Consider the following 16,205-nt stretch of genomic DNA (forward strand, 5'->3'; position numbering starts at 1 on the left):
TTTGGGAGAGGGGAGGGGCTGACCCCCGAGGTTGAGAAGCACTGGACTAAACTACCGAACTGCACATAAAGCAAGAAAATACTCATGTGACCAGTAAATTCTTCTTTCATGATTCGATTTTAGAACACAGAGAAGAAGTCAAACGCCTAGAACGAATCGTGGCCGAGATTCAAATCTCTTCTCTGCTAATTTCTAAAAGAGGATTTCTAGTTTTCAACTGTTATTCCGATGCACATTTTTGCACAGCAGGATGGAGTTTAACCTACTTTACGTATCTGCTCTTTGATCAGCCTCTTCTGTATTCATGAGCGATGTCTGATGATTTATTTAAAATAGAAAAAAATGCACATTTTCTGTACATAGACGTGATATTTAATAGAAGACTATGAGCAGTTGAGCCTTTGCTCTAAAGGAGATGGGACTATCGGGAACCATGTGTCCCCTACGCCTCACGGATCCAGAATTATTACGGCGACTGTCATCATTTGTCCCCTACCTCATTCCCTTTCTCAAGTCTATAATATCAAGCTCATCTTCTCGCCCTACTTTGAGCCTCCAACACATCAATAAATAAACCACAGTGACACTAATAGAATATCTATCCATGTGAAAAATGCCTCATTCAGCACTCAGACTATGAGAAAGCGTGGAAGAAGAAAATAAAAGGGACTTTTTATAAAACTTTTACTTTATAAGATGCTTGAGATCCAGTTTCTCGCTTTAGCAGGAGAGACGGAGGAATTCACACAAATCAAACAATGCCGCGGTTGATTCATGTTTTTAATATCCTCTCTGCATCGTGGAGACGTATGGAGATCAGATAGCAGACGGAGGAGAGCGAATCCTGTCGTAAGGTGGTGATGTGTCTTGTTGAATGGATTTAGGGCCAAAGCTGTCTATTACATCGCACGAATTGAGAGGAGGGATACGTCTGTGAGGACGGGGAGAGGGAGGACAGCTCAAGGATGACCTTTAAAAGGCATAACAACATAAAGGATGAGGGTTGGAGTTCAAAGAAACGTGGTCTTACAATCATAGTTTTACCGCCAATCAAACCTTCATCTTTTCAAAACAAACCCTTTCTTCCACTTGGAATAGCAGAATTCGAGACACTGGACTGAAGGAAGCTAGTTTGGCACGGCAGACAGACATTCAATATGTCGGCTCCGCTCTTTCTCAATGCCTCGCTTGTCTTGGTGGGGCACAGCTGACAGTGGTGGTTGGTGCATTGAGGAATGCTGCCCTGCTTCAGCTCCAGGGAAGATTCCACAGCTCCAGCAGCAAGGTGACAGCTGCTGCCAAGAACGGTCTGCAAGCTGCGCAATGCACAGCCACTAAAACACCTCCAACATGGCATCGCATCAAGGAGCGAGCTCCTGCACCAACCTGCAGCGGAGGTGCCGGTTTGGTAGGAATAATCTGTTAGGAACGGCGTAACAAAGAAGGCGTAGGAGCTCAGATCTCAGTAGTCAGAATCTGACACTTAATTGTTAATGCTCACTGCTGATTTTTCATATTTATAGCAACTCTAATATTGCATTACATCAATAGAACATTTGTAATTTTATTTTTAAGAGCATGATGTGTATTTTATAGATGATTTACTGTATATATGCTAGATATGAAATGATTAGTCAGTTAATCAGCAACCACTTTGATGTTTGACATTTCACTAGTTTCTGCTTCTCAAATGTGAGGATTTGATGCCTTCATTTGTCGTATACTAAGAGTTTAATGAGTGTCTTTGGACAAATTAAAGAAAAATATTTCTTCTTTTTCAATTATTTTCTGATATTATTGTGATATGTCAAAGTAAAATAATAGCTTGTAACAGTCCTAATATTATATTTCCTACACAGACAAGAAGATATATGCCGACTTCCTATTTGATCAAACAGCACTCTGGGCCAAAAACTCTGTTTTAAGGAATTCTGTAATACAATGGATTTTGCTTTGATGCTGTAAATCTGGCCTGGCAAGCCGATCATATCTACTAGGCAGGATCTCATACCATCCGGGGCCAAGGGAGTCTGCTCTGTGTTACTGGCCCCGCGTGACGGCCTCAGGGCGCCATGAGCAGCCTGGGTAGCAGCCCGCAGTTTCGGGAGGGTCAGGGCCTCTCCGTGGTCCCTCAGAGAGTGCTCCTTCAGCTGGCTGATGGTCATGGAGGAGAAGGTGCACGACAGGCACTGGTACGTGTGCTGCTCACCTGCAGGGGAATCCAGAAATGAGTTCAGTATTAGACAAGGATCTGAAAAGACCTATAAATGGTTAAAGATCCTTTATTAAAAAACAAAAAAGATAATAAACACATCCTCCAGCACAAGCGATTCCCCTCTGAGCCAATCCGTAACAAATATGTCACTTTTAGCGTTCCTCTTGGACTAATTAGTGGTATTTCGACAGGAGAAATATTGAGCTGCAATGTTGATTAGAAATGTCTGGAGGTATCAACCGCAAACACGATCCCACTCCTCGATCACGTGCTCTCCTCGTCGGCAATTTGGAGCTTACAAAGTCGTATGTTAGTCAAATAAATAATAGTAATTACAAATCCCGGTATATAAGGCTCTGAATGTAAACATGGATGCATGTAGTCTCACATTCCCAGAGGGAGGAGAGTCTGACGCAGAGGCAAAATTATTGAGTAACCTTTTTTTCTCCCATAATTAGCAGCATTTCATAACATGCCTACAGCTAATCCCCGAATCACCAATTAAAGTCATATATACTGAACACTAATTGATTTTATGCCTTTACAGTATATGACTGTACTGATGCTGCTGAGTTTGGACCCGTTGGGGGATTTATAGCATCTTTTCCCCCCCGTAGCTGTTGAACATTCACCGACAGGTGACAGGTGACAAGGGGCCAAAATTGTGATTGAGGGACACAGCGACGAGTTCGAGGCTCCAAATTCCCCAGATCTCAATCCAATCAAGCATCCCTGGGACGTGCTGGACAAACAAGTCCGATCCACGGAGGCCCACCTTCCAGGACTAACAGGATCTGCTGCTAACGTCTTGGTGCCAGATACCACAGCAGACCTGCAGAGGTCTAGTGGAGTCCATGCCTCGATGGGTCAAGGCTGTGTTGGCAGAAGAAGTGTGACCTCCACACTATTAGGCAGGTGGTTGATCGGTGTATATTGAACACTCTTTGATTTTATGCCGTTACAGTATACGACTCTACTGACGTGTGTTTCCGGCCGATCTGATTTATAGCATCTCCCCCCCCCCCCTAGCTGTTGAATATATTGGCTTAACAGTCTAATGAAAGCAGCTTCCTGAGGTTAGGCGCCATAACAACCAAATCTGATCTGAGAGTCACGTGCTCTTACCAGAAGTGGTTTAATAAGGACGCTACTTCCTGATTGAGCTACTTCTGGTAAGAACATGTTTGGAATGAAACAGCTCCTGACTGTGCAAACACATTCTCACTCCAGCGTGTCAAATACTGCAGCGTGGTCAGCGCTGCTGAGCTTCAAAGCATCTGATCCGGACTTGTCGGAGACGGCGTGTTCATCATATACGCTTCCTTACATGCATTTCAACGTTTACTTTTAGTTTCACACAAACGCCGGCGTCTTGGTTGAGAGTTTGTTTGACCCACCCACCAGTGCTATTTTACACGATATACTGCCGTATTTAGGAGCGAGAACTTAAACTGGTTTGATTAACGCAAGGACACAAATGAACTCAGCTACAGTGATAAAAAAAAATGAATCTAATGCTGATTGTTTTCTACAAGTCTAAAAAAAAAAATCACTTTTCAAATGTAATCGCAACCCAAAATTGGTTGGTTCCAATTATCCACAGCAGTAACTCTTAGTGCTGTTTCTTGTTCCCGGACACTTGAGAGCACTCACAAGCCTTTCTTGAAAATTACCCTTTTTAGTCGACCAGTTTAGAGATCTATTTCTATTACCCATGTATTGATTTCTCAGGTGAAGCTTTTGCATTCGCTTGAAAGTCTATGACTTTGTCTGCTTACCTCAACAACCCGAGCTCACAGCTTATTCCCCAAATAGACAATATTAATAACACCGTTATCTGGGCTATTTGTGCTCAACTCTACATCCCAATGCGATGCTTTCCGAGGCGCTTAATCAGGTGTATCTAAAGCACTCGGTGAATGGTGACGCCGCTCCTCCAGCTAGTCTGTCGGTTACACTGTTCAGGATCAGCAAAGTCGAGCACAGCATCTTTATAGTGATGATAAACAGGAGGGTGATATTCTACCTCGGTAATACCTTGTTAGTCATGGATACGGCTGTAAGATGTGATTTCATGTGTGTGTGTGCTTTTACCTGTATGTGCCTTATGCAGGTGGCTCTTCAAGCGACTCACGTAGGCCGATTTAAAGGGGCAGAGTTTGCACTTGAAGGGCTTATGGTGCCCGTGGTGAGACTGCACATGTCTGTCCAGACTGGCGATGGGACAAAATATACACACAAAAAAAAAAACAGAAGAGAGGATATTAGATAAGAGGATAAAAGATGGAAAAAAAAGAGATAAATGAGGACAAAAGTAGAGCAGATCAAGAGAGAAAGTGACAAGAATAGAGTGGAGGAGAGAGCCCGACTCAACAGCATCCACTTGGATGATTTCAACAGCAGGTTTTATGTTTTTCCAGCGAGCATCTGAAGCGCTCGGGTTCTGTTTACCTCGCAAACAACAGCCGCGCACTTTTTCCAATGACTACAGAACGAGGAGCCGTGGGGTGAACTCATCTACCCACAATCCCATGGTGGGAGTGAACGTGTGAGCGCCTGTGGGGACGGTGGCTGTGTTTTTAATGCCAACCTCCTCGGCAGTGCGGGAATGCGGCTTCTTTCTGGGTCAGGGCACATACAGTACAGAGGGATTACACCTGGGAGCTCACAGGAGACGAGGACTCGCTCTTCCCCTTCTCGCTCCGCGTCTCCGTGATGGATAAAACAAATCACACTACCAAAAATGTCTGTCTCGCTGTAATGTTTGTCTTGCTCTCCTAGGAGGCCCGGCATCTTAGAGGAGATTGAGGATTCAGAGGGATCATGACAGGGTAAACAGAATAAGGTGTAAAATTGTCCTCCGTACGATGAGTTCGACATCCAGCTGATTTGCAGAACAGCCGGTGCAGCGCTGGTTCGGTGCAGAAGGGTGATGGTTTGAAATATGCTGCTACCAGGGCCACATATGGTACACTATCGATGGTACGGCTGCAATATCGAGTCCGCCGTTCCCACACTGGCTTTAAATTGCCTTCGCATGCATGAGGGAGTCACAGGAAATGATGCATGCATGTCATCCCGCCACACTGTTTGCCGTCCCCTCTCCCACGCCTCGTATCGCTTGTAAAATGACTGTTAATGCAAACCAAACACTTCCTGCTGACACTGCTTCACATTAAAAGCATTCAGCTGGTAAACGACCGGGGCGGCTTTAATTGTGAATCTGACGCAGGAAAACTCAAGTTTGTTTGTCACCAAGGTAAGAGCGTCAAAGTTGCGCCTGCAAGAGAACACTTTCTGTAGGATTGAGCCCCTTTTCGACCTCAGTAACTTTCCCCAGGGACCCAAAACCTTTTGAGGGTCTGCGTTTCGACCACAGGGACCAGGGTCTATATTTAGCTCTGGGGATATGTAATCCTCAGGAAGGTTCTGGTCAGTGCTTTCTAAAAGTATAGGAACTCTCTAGTTGGGGTCTACAGGGATGGGCATTGCTGATTGGACAAAAAAATCATGGGCGTACTCTAGTATTGATATGGGACTATTTCAGGACAAGGGGGGATGATTTCTCTCTGTATGATAAATAAAAAGTAAAGTTAGTCTTTAAATAAAGAGACGAGAGAAAATGATGAATGGTAGCAGAGAGAGAGAGAGAGAGAGAGACAATGCTGTGAATAAGAGAAAAAGTTATTTTCTGATTGTTTCCCCGGCGGTTACGTTGTAGAGCACAAATAAATAACCATCAAACACTCAACAGATGATTTACTGTGGTGACAGACGCTCTAAGCTTCAATTTCCTCCTCCTATGCAGCAGTAAACGTTGTCGCAATCACACAGAACTGATGGTTTATTTTACTTATCGATAACGTTTTTTTTTTTAGATGAAACAGGCAGGCGTGCTGAACTGAGCGTGTTCACCCTTCAGTCCTTTTTTCACGTTTAGATCTGCATTAAACCGCTATAGAAACGCAGTGGGCTGTAGAAACCTTTTAGTTCCTCCAAAAGTAGTCTAAAAGTATAAGGAAATAAGCAATGGAGCTGTGGCTTTAAAACGGCGGTAACTATGGGTGTCACCAAATCCACCGGGACTAAAATCTTCCGACTTAAATTGACCTTTCTGAAAAGGACAAATGAAAGGAAGTGAACCGTCTGAAAACCAATGTTTAACGGAGGATCAATGGATCAACACATTCACACAAACAACATTCTAGTCGTATCCCATACACAGGGGATTCTGTATGAAACAGTATAGAGCTGTCATTCATAGACCCCCCCCCCCCCCCACACACTTACTTGTGTCTGAAGGGTGAGACGAACTGGCAGTACTGGCAGCTGTATTTGTCTTCTCTGCTGAACAGCGCCATGGCTGAGTGGCTCCTCTCATGGGACCTCAGTCCCTGCATGGACATGAAGACTCGGTCGCACTGGGCACACGGGTGACCCCCCGCCGCCAACCGCTGCTTCAGTTCGCCCTCTGACACCACGGCCCTCGCCGCAGCCACGAGGGCCGCCGCCCTTCCTTCGACGGCGGCCGTTTCTGGCTCCAGAGCCTCCGTGGCAATGGCAACGCCACCGGAAACCGTGGAAACCAAGGCTGGCCCCATCATCGCAGCGGCGGGTCTCTCGAGGTCGTCCGCCTCAGCTGCTTCATCCCCCTCGAGGTCGCCATTAGTCAGGGTCTCTGAAGGCATAGTCAGGGGCACCTCGCTGACTTCCAGCTGCAAAACAAAGAGGAGTCTCAGATGTTCAGCAACCTTTCTGTGCCTGTTGATGTTTGTCTGCCGTTTTGTTATGCGGATGCACAACACTGCAATAAAACAGGAGAGATTAAGGGTAACAATTTATTTGGATAGTCCAATGTTGATGCTCCCAGATGACAAAAGTAGCTGTTCACTGAAGTATCACTTAGTCTGGCTCCTCTAACCGTTTCGCCTAAATCGGGCAAATCATGTCAAGAACACATAAGCAACAGTTAAGCATCTGTCTAACACCTCCGGTTCTGTCTGTGCTGTATCCACACAGTCATTCTCACTGAGTTACATCTCCCTCACTCTCCCACTGTATTCTTCATTGGCTGCATTTGTATTGAAGTGTATAATCGTTGATTTGAAAGCCTTTCTGTGCAACAGAGTTTCACCTGTCTAACATACTTTAAGCTGCAGTCTGTAAATCAAAATGTGTCTGGTCTGAGAACAGCAACAAAACATGACTGGGTCAAGTCCACCGTCGGCAATTCACGGACATCGCCATACTACATTCAATCAACTCGGTGTTAAATTTGACCCCTGACCTCAAAAGAGTCTCCTCTGTCTTTTTATTTATATTTATATCTAAACTCAATAACTCCAAGAAGAAGAAGAAATACAGTCAGATCATTCTTAAAGTCAATTACAATATGCATCTAGTCCCCTGATTAATAAACTTCATTGCTGCCAAAAGAAAAGAAAGGGAGGTTTAAAGAACGTAATTCTACACTCGGACAGATAAAGGCGTAGAGCAGAAGGCCTTGCACGTCGACCGACAAAGACGCAAGCCAACTGCAGAAGAAAAACTCCATCCATTTCCTCTTCGTTCATCTGGCTGGTTTCTGTGGTCGTCACAAGCAGACAGAAAATCACCGTGACTTTTTTTATTGCCCCGAGGAAGCTCATTCTTTCTGCGGAAGGACCTGACCCTGCACTTCATGCAGCCATAAATAAGATGTGGCATCCACAGGCCCAACCTCGCCATCCACTCTGCCCCGACTGCACCGTCAGCCTGTTCTTCAGTCGGCTGTATCAGAAACCATCGTGGTTGAAACTATATAAAAAGAAACCTCCGTTGTTACCTTCTACAATGTGTGAAACGTACAGCAAATCCCAGCTGATTGAGATGTTGCAGGCCATGAATGCAGTTCCCCAACCTCTATATATGCTGTTAGTTTCACAGGCTAGTATTTTACACCCAATATACCTAAAAGTCAGAGTCAGCAAGTATTGTGCCATCCACATAAAAGACAAACCAAGTGTCTAACGGAGGAACCAGGCCGCCGTTTTGGTGAGGCGTTGGATCCTCAGGCCTGTTCCCCCTCGCTGGCTCCCTCAGTGGAATACTAATGTTTCAATGGTTACTCACCGCTGCCCTAAAAGTCATGGCTCACTACTCTGTCCTCCCCCCTTCCACTGCAATGGGACAGCGTCGCTCGTTTTCTCTGGGGGAAGCTGACAGACTGTCTCCCCAGAAGCCTCCGTCAGTAATAAACAAAATGGGAAAGAGAACCCGAGTCCAGTAAAACAGATCAGTGCAGAGCGAGGAGGATGAGGAGTTAATGAGTATGACAGAAGCACCAGGGGCAGCCAAGTATTGTTAAAGCAAAATATAACATACTATACATACTATGCATTTGCTTGACCTCTGCAGTAGTAGCTGCACAGTTGGTTGACATTTTTGGAAATACGAATTAAGGTGAGATACGAAGATCGATACCGCTCTTGAATCTGTAAACTAAATATGAAGCTACAGCTAGCAGCACATTAGCTTAGCATTGGGGGGAAACAGTTGGGTTCCAAAGCTTTAGAATGCTTTCCGTCTTTGTGCTAAGCTAACCAAGCACTGGCTTTACAGATATTATTCCTTTAATGCAATTACATGAGCAGTTTTAAAACATTTATTTTTAATTTGACCATAAAGAATATTATTATTTACATGAATTAATTCTCATTTTATAGAAATGTTTAAAAAAAAATGTAACATTGACCTGTGTAGCAAATATGAAAATATTTTGGACTTCATGTAAGAAATCCCAAGTTATGCATGAAAGACATAAATGTATAAATATAAATAAATATAAATATTTACCTTGACGTGTCCCTCTTTGACCTCTCCATACTGGACGTGCTTCCTCAGGTGGTTGCAGATGGCTCGGAGGGTGGGATGGATCTCTATGCAGAAGTTACACCGGAATCCTACGGGAGCTTTATATACAGGGTTTTCCTGTTCACAGAAAAATAACGACAAAAGGTTTCAATTTCTTTCTGTTTGGCATTTTTAAAAATAATCTGAAATCATTTCACTTTAACATTTTATTTTGAGGACAATTACAGTGTATAATCGCAAGAGACTGATGTTTTTTGCCACAGTCAGAAGACTCTCTTTGCTGTAAAATCTACCTATTCTCCATGAAGTTAGAGACGGCCACTTTCCTCAAATATACATGAAATGAGATCAATTGTTATTTTTGTGACATTATCTCTCCAATTCAGTTTCTTAGAATATCACTGTAACTATAACTGTGCGTATAACCGCCACGCTTCGGGTTTAAACGGCCACATTCTTTCATTTACAAGCTTTCAGGGTGACTCGTATCTCCGCTCACCTTCTCAGGTTTGGTCTCCGGTGGTTCTGCGGCTTTCTGTTTGCTGAGCAGCTGCCTCCGTCTCTCCTGCCTCATGGCCCTCTTCTGAAACTCCTCGTTGTGGTTCAATAGGTGTTTGGCGAGGACCGGGAGAGCCAGGAACTTCAGCTCACAGTGAGAACACTTGTACAACTCGGAGTCTTCGTCCCCGGGACCGGGCGCCACCACAAAGTCCCTCTTCAAGTCGTTGCTGTGGTGGTCGTTGTAGTGCATAGAGAGCAGCTCGCCCGCGTTGAAGGACAACTGGAAGCATTTTAGACACTTGAACGGCAGCCATTGGACCTCTTGGTCCCGCTCTGGTTCCAGCCGAACCTCCAGCGCTTCACCGTCATCCTCTGCCATCGGGCTGTCGGCGACCTTCTCGGGTTCTTTGGCATAGATAACGGTAAAGTAGCGACCAAGCTTGCTAGCGTGCTGCTTCTTGGGAAAGACGCCCGGGTGGCGTTTGATGTAGTGCGAGACGATGCTCTTCCTGCTGAAGGCCTGGAAGGCGCAGAGAGAACACCGCCGTCTCTCCACGGCCAAACGCAAGTCTTCGCTCATCTCTGAATTGTCCCCTTCTGACGAAGGCGGGGGCGCCGCCACTTTGACGGGCTTCTCGGCCATGGTCTTGGAAGCAGCCAGGCAGTGGGTGTAATAGGCGTCGATGTCGTGCCGCTTCTGGTAGTGCGCGGCGAGACCTTTGCGTATGGGGTTGGTGTACGCACACAGGGCGCATTTGAAGACATTGTTCTTGCCCTCGGGCTGCGCGCGGACGTTGTTGTGCTTGATGCGGTAGTGGCGGGCGATGCCTTTCCTAGTAGAGCAGAAGTACTTGCAGAGCTGACACTTGAATATAGCATGTTTCTCTGGCTTATTGACGGGTAACTGGGAGAGGGCAAGGTCCAATTCACTGACCTCCTGGACTTTTGCTGCGCTTGCTATATTACCAGCGCTGCATTCGGCTACTGGCTCTCCTTCTCTGGAGAAATATGTCAGCGATGGTGAAAACATTTCCGAGGCCGACTGATTGTGATATTTCTCATAGTGGATTTTGAGCTTTTCCAGCGTGCCGTGCGTGTACGGGCACATTTTGCACCTGTACGCGCCGTAGCCTTGCCTCTGAGTTTTGCACTTGTCTTCCCCTTCGTTTACGTCGGCGATCTGCTCTATGTCGTCTGCAAAGTCCTCCGCGGTGACTTTGACCAACGGGTGTCTTTTCTGGTAGTGAGTGAGGACGCCGTGGATTCGGGAGTTCACATACGGACAGTGGCGACATTTATACACCGAGCTGGGGTTGATGTCTGCCTCCTGTGCAAAATCAGCAGCTTTCACTTTCATCCCCGGGTGCTTCTTCCCATAATGAGTGAGGAGGCCGTGGAGGCTGTTGTACTCGGACAGACAAACGGTGCACTGGTAGGGGTTGTTGGAGATGGAGAGACGTGGGTGGGCAGGGTGGGGGTTGCTTTCTTGGGGCGTGGCAAGGATCACCTGCGCTCCGTCGTCCTCGACAGGTTGGCAGTTGAATGACGCGTGTTCTTGGGCGACCTGCTGGTGGATCTTCTCAGCCGAACCATTTCCTTTGATGATGTCCAAAAGCACAGATTCGTCCCCTTTAATGGCCCATGGGTGGACCGCCTGATAGTGACTCGTGATGTCCCATATCGTGCAGGCCTCAAAGGCACAGTCTCTGCATTTGTAATGTTTGTTCTCCATGTTGCCCCCCTGCTGGGTGGTCTCCGGTCCGGCCCACAGCTTGCTGGCCATGTAGGTGTAATCAACGTTGTGCTCAGGATGGCGTCTTTGGTAATGGAGCAGGAGGCCCTGGGGTTCGGCGTGGGAGTAAATGCACCACTCACAGTGGTAGCCCGCCTCCAGGATGCCATCTTGGTAAGCCCAGTGTAGAATGGTCATGGCCGTGGCTTTCACAGTGGGATGCTCTTTCTTCAGATGCTTCTTCAGGGCGTAGACGTAGGGGGACATGTAGGAACAGTGTTTGCACTTCAGGGAGCGGAGGGGTGTAGTGTTTTCGGGGTCCGGCGGGGCCGGGATCAAGACGGAGGAGACGCTGCCCGACTGGACCATCTGGGCGCGCTCGCGCTGACTCCGGACGACAGCGGTGTGGCGGCGGACGAGGTCGGCGTTGGCCTTGGTTTCCCTGTGCTTCTTCTGGTAATGAATGAGCACGCCTTTGACAGTGCGGTTGCCGTAATCACAGTGCTGACAGAAGAACAGCTCGTCCTCGCCTTTCTCGCCGCTCACGGGTTTAGGGCTCGTGTTGTTGGAGCCGTCGTGACCGTTATTTTGAAACTGCTTCAAAAACTGTTTGGGAGTCGCGATTTGCAATTCGTCCATTAATTTCATTAAACCGGGAGTCGGGGCGCCGTGTTTGATGTATTTCGCTGTCACTTTCACTTCCGGGTGTCTCTTCTGATAATGGACCAACACGCCGACGACGGATCTGTTGCTGTACACGCAGTGTTTACAGTAGTACATTTCTTCATCCGAGCCGTACAACGCGGCGCTCTGCTGCTTTGGAGGCGTGGCCATGTTGAGATTGTATGAAGAGTTGGCGACAGGCTGCGACTGATCCACCGAGATGACCTTCATGGTTTTCTGGATACGGAAATAAGACGCCTTTTGCTCCGGGTGTTTCTTCTGATAGTGGACCAAAACAGAGTGCATGTTGGGGCTCGCAAAAGAACACATGTCACAATCATAGACAACAACATTGCCGCCCATGGTTTCTTTGAGAGAGTCCGACTCTGCGCTGGATTCGGGGGTCTTGGGGGCCGCTTTCGGAACCGGGCTGGAGGAGGACCTGGGGGTCGACGCGGCTGAGTTCAAGATCTTGGGACCCGAGTTTAATATCTCCCTCAGGGTTTGGGATTCGCCCGTTTTTTGGGACTGCTCCACCACGTAGCTGGAGAAAATCATGGCGTTGTTGATTTTCACCGTCGGGTGCATTCTTTGGTAATGGGGCATGAGGCTCCTTACGTTGGGGCTCGTGTACGAACAAAACCGGCACATGTATACTAAATTTGGTTGGTTGAAGTTGAGCACGTTGCTCGCTTCGGGGTGGTGGTCCATGTAGTGCTGGTGCAGGTCGTTGTAGTTTGTGTACTCGATGTAGCACTCCAAGCAGCGGAAGACGGCGCTCTGGTCCTCCGGGTCCAGGATGTACTTAAAGCTGAACTTGATGTAAGGGTGCATCCTCTGGTAGTGGGTGCTGACGCTGCGGGCCGACTTGTTGTGGTAATCACAGTGTTTGCAGTAGAACCGCGCGGCTCCCGGTTCCTCCGGATAGTCGGCATTCTCTTGGATAGCACCGTCGCTGGGGTCCGCAGAGATGTTTTCACTGTCGTCCGAGAGAGTCAGTGATATAGGAATGTTTCTCGGTTTTGACTTTGGGTTGCTTTTCCTTTTCCCTATCCTGCCTCCCTCGTGGGAGATCATTGATTCTCTTGCGTGGAGCTGTTGCATGTTGTAAGTAAAGACGGGGTTTTTATTGTCGTGGTTTCTGCCCTCTTTATCAGCACTGGTGTGATTTTCTCCTGCGTCCTCATCCTCCATATCATCCAGGTTTATGATCATGTCCTGTTGGCTTTGGCTTATCTTGCTTTGAAGGTTACTAGCAATCTCATCAATTCTAGTTCTCTTCTTGACCGAGGACAAATCCAAAGGCAAGTCATTAATGGACTTCCTGGCTCTTTTCCCTGTCACTAAGGGCTTTTTGGTGGCGAGCCCTAAAATGGAGGTCTGGGTTTTTTGTAGAAAGATTGGAGAAGCGTCCGCTTCAGAGTCCTGCTGCTCGGTCAGCTGGCTTTCAAAGACGGTGGGGTCTAGGTCATCACAGTAGGAATGCTTATGCTGCTGGTGAACCCTCAGACCTTTCAGCGTGGTGGTGGAGAAGCTGCAGAGCGTGCACCGGTGAGGGTTCTGCTGGTCGTTTGCTGTGCTGCTTATCTTCTTCCCGTTGACTTTGGAGCTCACGTTGCCCCCGTTAACCGGCTCTGTGGCGCCGTCGTTGCGAGCATCCGGACTGTCGCTCGTGAGGTCCATGGTGTCTAAATCTGACGACAGGTGAGTCTGCTTGTGCGTGCCGAGTTTGAGAGGGCTGGTGCAAATGAACGGGCATTCGTCACATTTATACACGGTGGTTTTACCGGAGAGGTGAATGTTTTCGATGTGGCGGGAGATGCTTCGCCTGTGCATGGTGAGGAAGGAGCAGAAGGGGCACTGGAAGCGGTTCATGTACTTTCGAAACGGTATTCCTTTAGTCTCCAGTAATTTATTGTCCTCGTCAGTTAAAAGCTGCTTGGCGTCCGCCGACAGGGTCCCAGTGTAGCTGGGGTCGTCTATATCGCCCAACTCTTCTTCGTAGTCATCCTCTAAGCTGCTTCGGGACTCTTCCTCGTTAAGTAAATTGGCATCCATCTCTGTGACACTCTTGGAGATGTCAGGCGAAGCGAACCTCTTGGACAGAACGGAGGAGCCCGTGCTGTTGGGCATTACAGCGCTGATCTGTTTGTACTGAAAGGATGAGATCTCCGGGGCCGACTTCTCCGACGCGTTCTCGTCCGTTTTTCCAAACAACTCCTCCTCCCCTTGAGTGTCGCTAAAACTCATCTTTGATCGGGCCGGGCTTTGGGAAGCGGAGGGAGAATCTGGATTGGGTGAGCTGGCGCCCGCCTCTCCGTCCAGCTCTGCGGCGCCGGAGACTATCTTGACCTTGTCACTGTGCTCCTTCACCACGTGATCAGTCCAGCTGTCCTTCTGGTCAGTCTGATAGTTGCACCATTCACAGGCGTACGTCCCCTTCATGAGTCCGCCGGGCGAGTCCGCCTCCTCTCTGGTCTCGTCGGATCCCGCGGGCTCCTCGGCACTCTCCGACGGCACCTTGCTGTGATACATCAGCTGGTGTTTTATTATCCTCGCCTTGCGTGGTGACTTGTACGTGCAATACTGACAGGAGTACACTTTTGAATGGTCGTTGTGCATTATAACGGTGTAGCTGGGCTGCTTGGCTGTTTGCGAGGAGATGCTCGCATCAGAATCCTCCTCTGCGGCGTCGTGCACTTTCTTGGTGTGGTTCCTTAAGAAGGACTTGGATCGGAAGTAACGGACGCAGAACTTGCACTGATAGAACGGCAGGTGGGTTTCAGTCGTCTGCTTCGGTGGTACTTGGTTGGAATTATCAGTCGAGTTGGGGCCTAAAAAAAAGATGAGAAAGTATATCAGTCAATAAATCCAGTCATAAATATTATGCACCTCAATAATATATGAAATCATCCAACTGTGAAAAGTCATTTGAAACGGAAGCGTTTCCTAATCCTCCACAAATGAAACAGTAACATCTGATTTAATGTGGTGGACATACTCATTCCAGCTGTAGGAGGTGCATAATCCCTCTCCCCCTTCTCCTGATAATCCTCCTCTTCCTCCTCATCTTCGTCCTCATCTCTCAGAGAGTCAGACTCATCTGCGTCTGCGGGCTGCAGGAAAACAGTGTGCACTTCCTGAATGTGGTTCTTCAAGTCGTCATATGACTCGGCACGGAAGTCACAGCCGTCACACTGCAATACCTCCATCACTGAAAAGAGGGAGCACTCCCTGGAAAATCAGGGAAACCTGCACAGAGAGAGAGAGAGAGAGAGAGAGAGAGAGAGAGAAAGCATGAGGGTATGCAGCGTTTCCAAAAACCAGAACATGTCAGACTACATGTCTAATTAAGTGGGTGTGATTGAAAAATAAAAGTCATTTATGAGAACTGTGTTAAAATATTCATAGGAGCCATTTACAGTGTATGTTAAGGGGTATTTACTATAGCGTGGAGACTCGTTTGTACGGAGCCATTACAAAACAATATTATTCTGCATTCAGCGTTGTGAACATGCCCTTCCATAAAAATGAGCTCGGTGATGATTTAACATGATTACCAATGGCAATTCCTGCTGTGCACAAAGAATAATCAAGTGCAGGATGGCAGACGAACGCGGTCTACATAACAAGTGAGACAATGGCCGGCGAAGAAACGCAAAGCTTTCAAATGATCATGATTATGTGTTGAAAAGATCTAAAGCCGTCTCGTCTTCTCGACGCAGACCCTCTAAGTTGCGTTCGCAAGAATGTGTTGACAAAATGCGGCACGCTGTTGGAGATTTGGCACCGGAGGGAAACGTGTTTGTTTGACGGCGGCTGTAATTTGAATGAGGACGAATTAAGACACAACATACTGTGCATTTGTGTGTTTGATTGCTTTGATGCTGAATCACACGTGGGCGTGATGAGATGGTAAAATAAAAGCTGCAAAATAATGAAATGGCATTCAAGTCCACGTCAAATATGTCACTGTAATGCGATGCTGCAAAAAGTAATATTCTCAACAACAACAAAGAGAGAAGACACATTTATTCATTCATGCGAAACTGCAACGGATTTCTGCGGTCTCATTACGAAGATAAAACCACACGGATAAAGAGTCAAATTCATCTAAAATGAGATGATTTTCAATCGCTAAAAACGTCTGGAGCTGCCCGCAAACTCCCAAAACATGACGGAGAGGAGGAATCAGCAGATGCTGATGTTACTCTGAATACTAAGAAGGTCCCAGTTTGGAGC

At 47.2% G+C, this 16,205-nt stretch overlaps 2 protein-coding genes across 2 annotated transcripts in view; both read right to left on the reverse strand.

The window, feature by feature from the left end:
- rad23b (RAD23 homolog B, nucleotide excision repair protein) overlaps window positions 1–16,205 on the reverse strand; it is a 122,626-nt gene that overhangs the window by 18,275 nt on the left and 88,146 nt on the right. The gene's annotated exons all lie outside the window — the stretch shown is intronic.
- The window catches only part of znf462 (zinc finger protein 462), a 48,112-nt gene that overhangs the window by 9,610 nt on the left and 22,297 nt on the right, over window positions 1–16,205 (reverse strand). The window contains exons 2-7 of the mRNA XM_084035638.1: window positions 14,965–15,215; window positions 9,567–14,797; window positions 9,050–9,184; window positions 6,506–6,930; window positions 4,310–4,428; window positions 2,012–2,209 (exon numbers count right to left, since the gene is read on the reverse strand). Of these exons, the coding sequence (XP_083891764.1) occupies window positions 2,012–2,209; window positions 4,310–4,428; window positions 6,506–6,930; window positions 9,050–9,184; window positions 9,567–14,797; window positions 14,965–15,175 (6,319 nt within the window). The 5' untranslated portion in view covers window positions 15,176–15,215. The remainder of the gene's footprint in view (window positions 1–2,011; window positions 2,210–4,309; window positions 4,429–6,505; window positions 6,931–9,049; window positions 9,185–9,566; window positions 14,798–14,964; window positions 15,216–16,205) is intronic.

Source organism: Eutrigla gurnardus (assembly GCF_963514095.1).
Source record: "Eutrigla gurnardus genome assembly, chromosome: 19".
NCBI classification, from domain to species: Eukaryota; Metazoa; Chordata; class Actinopteri; order Perciformes; family Triglidae; genus Eutrigla; species Eutrigla gurnardus.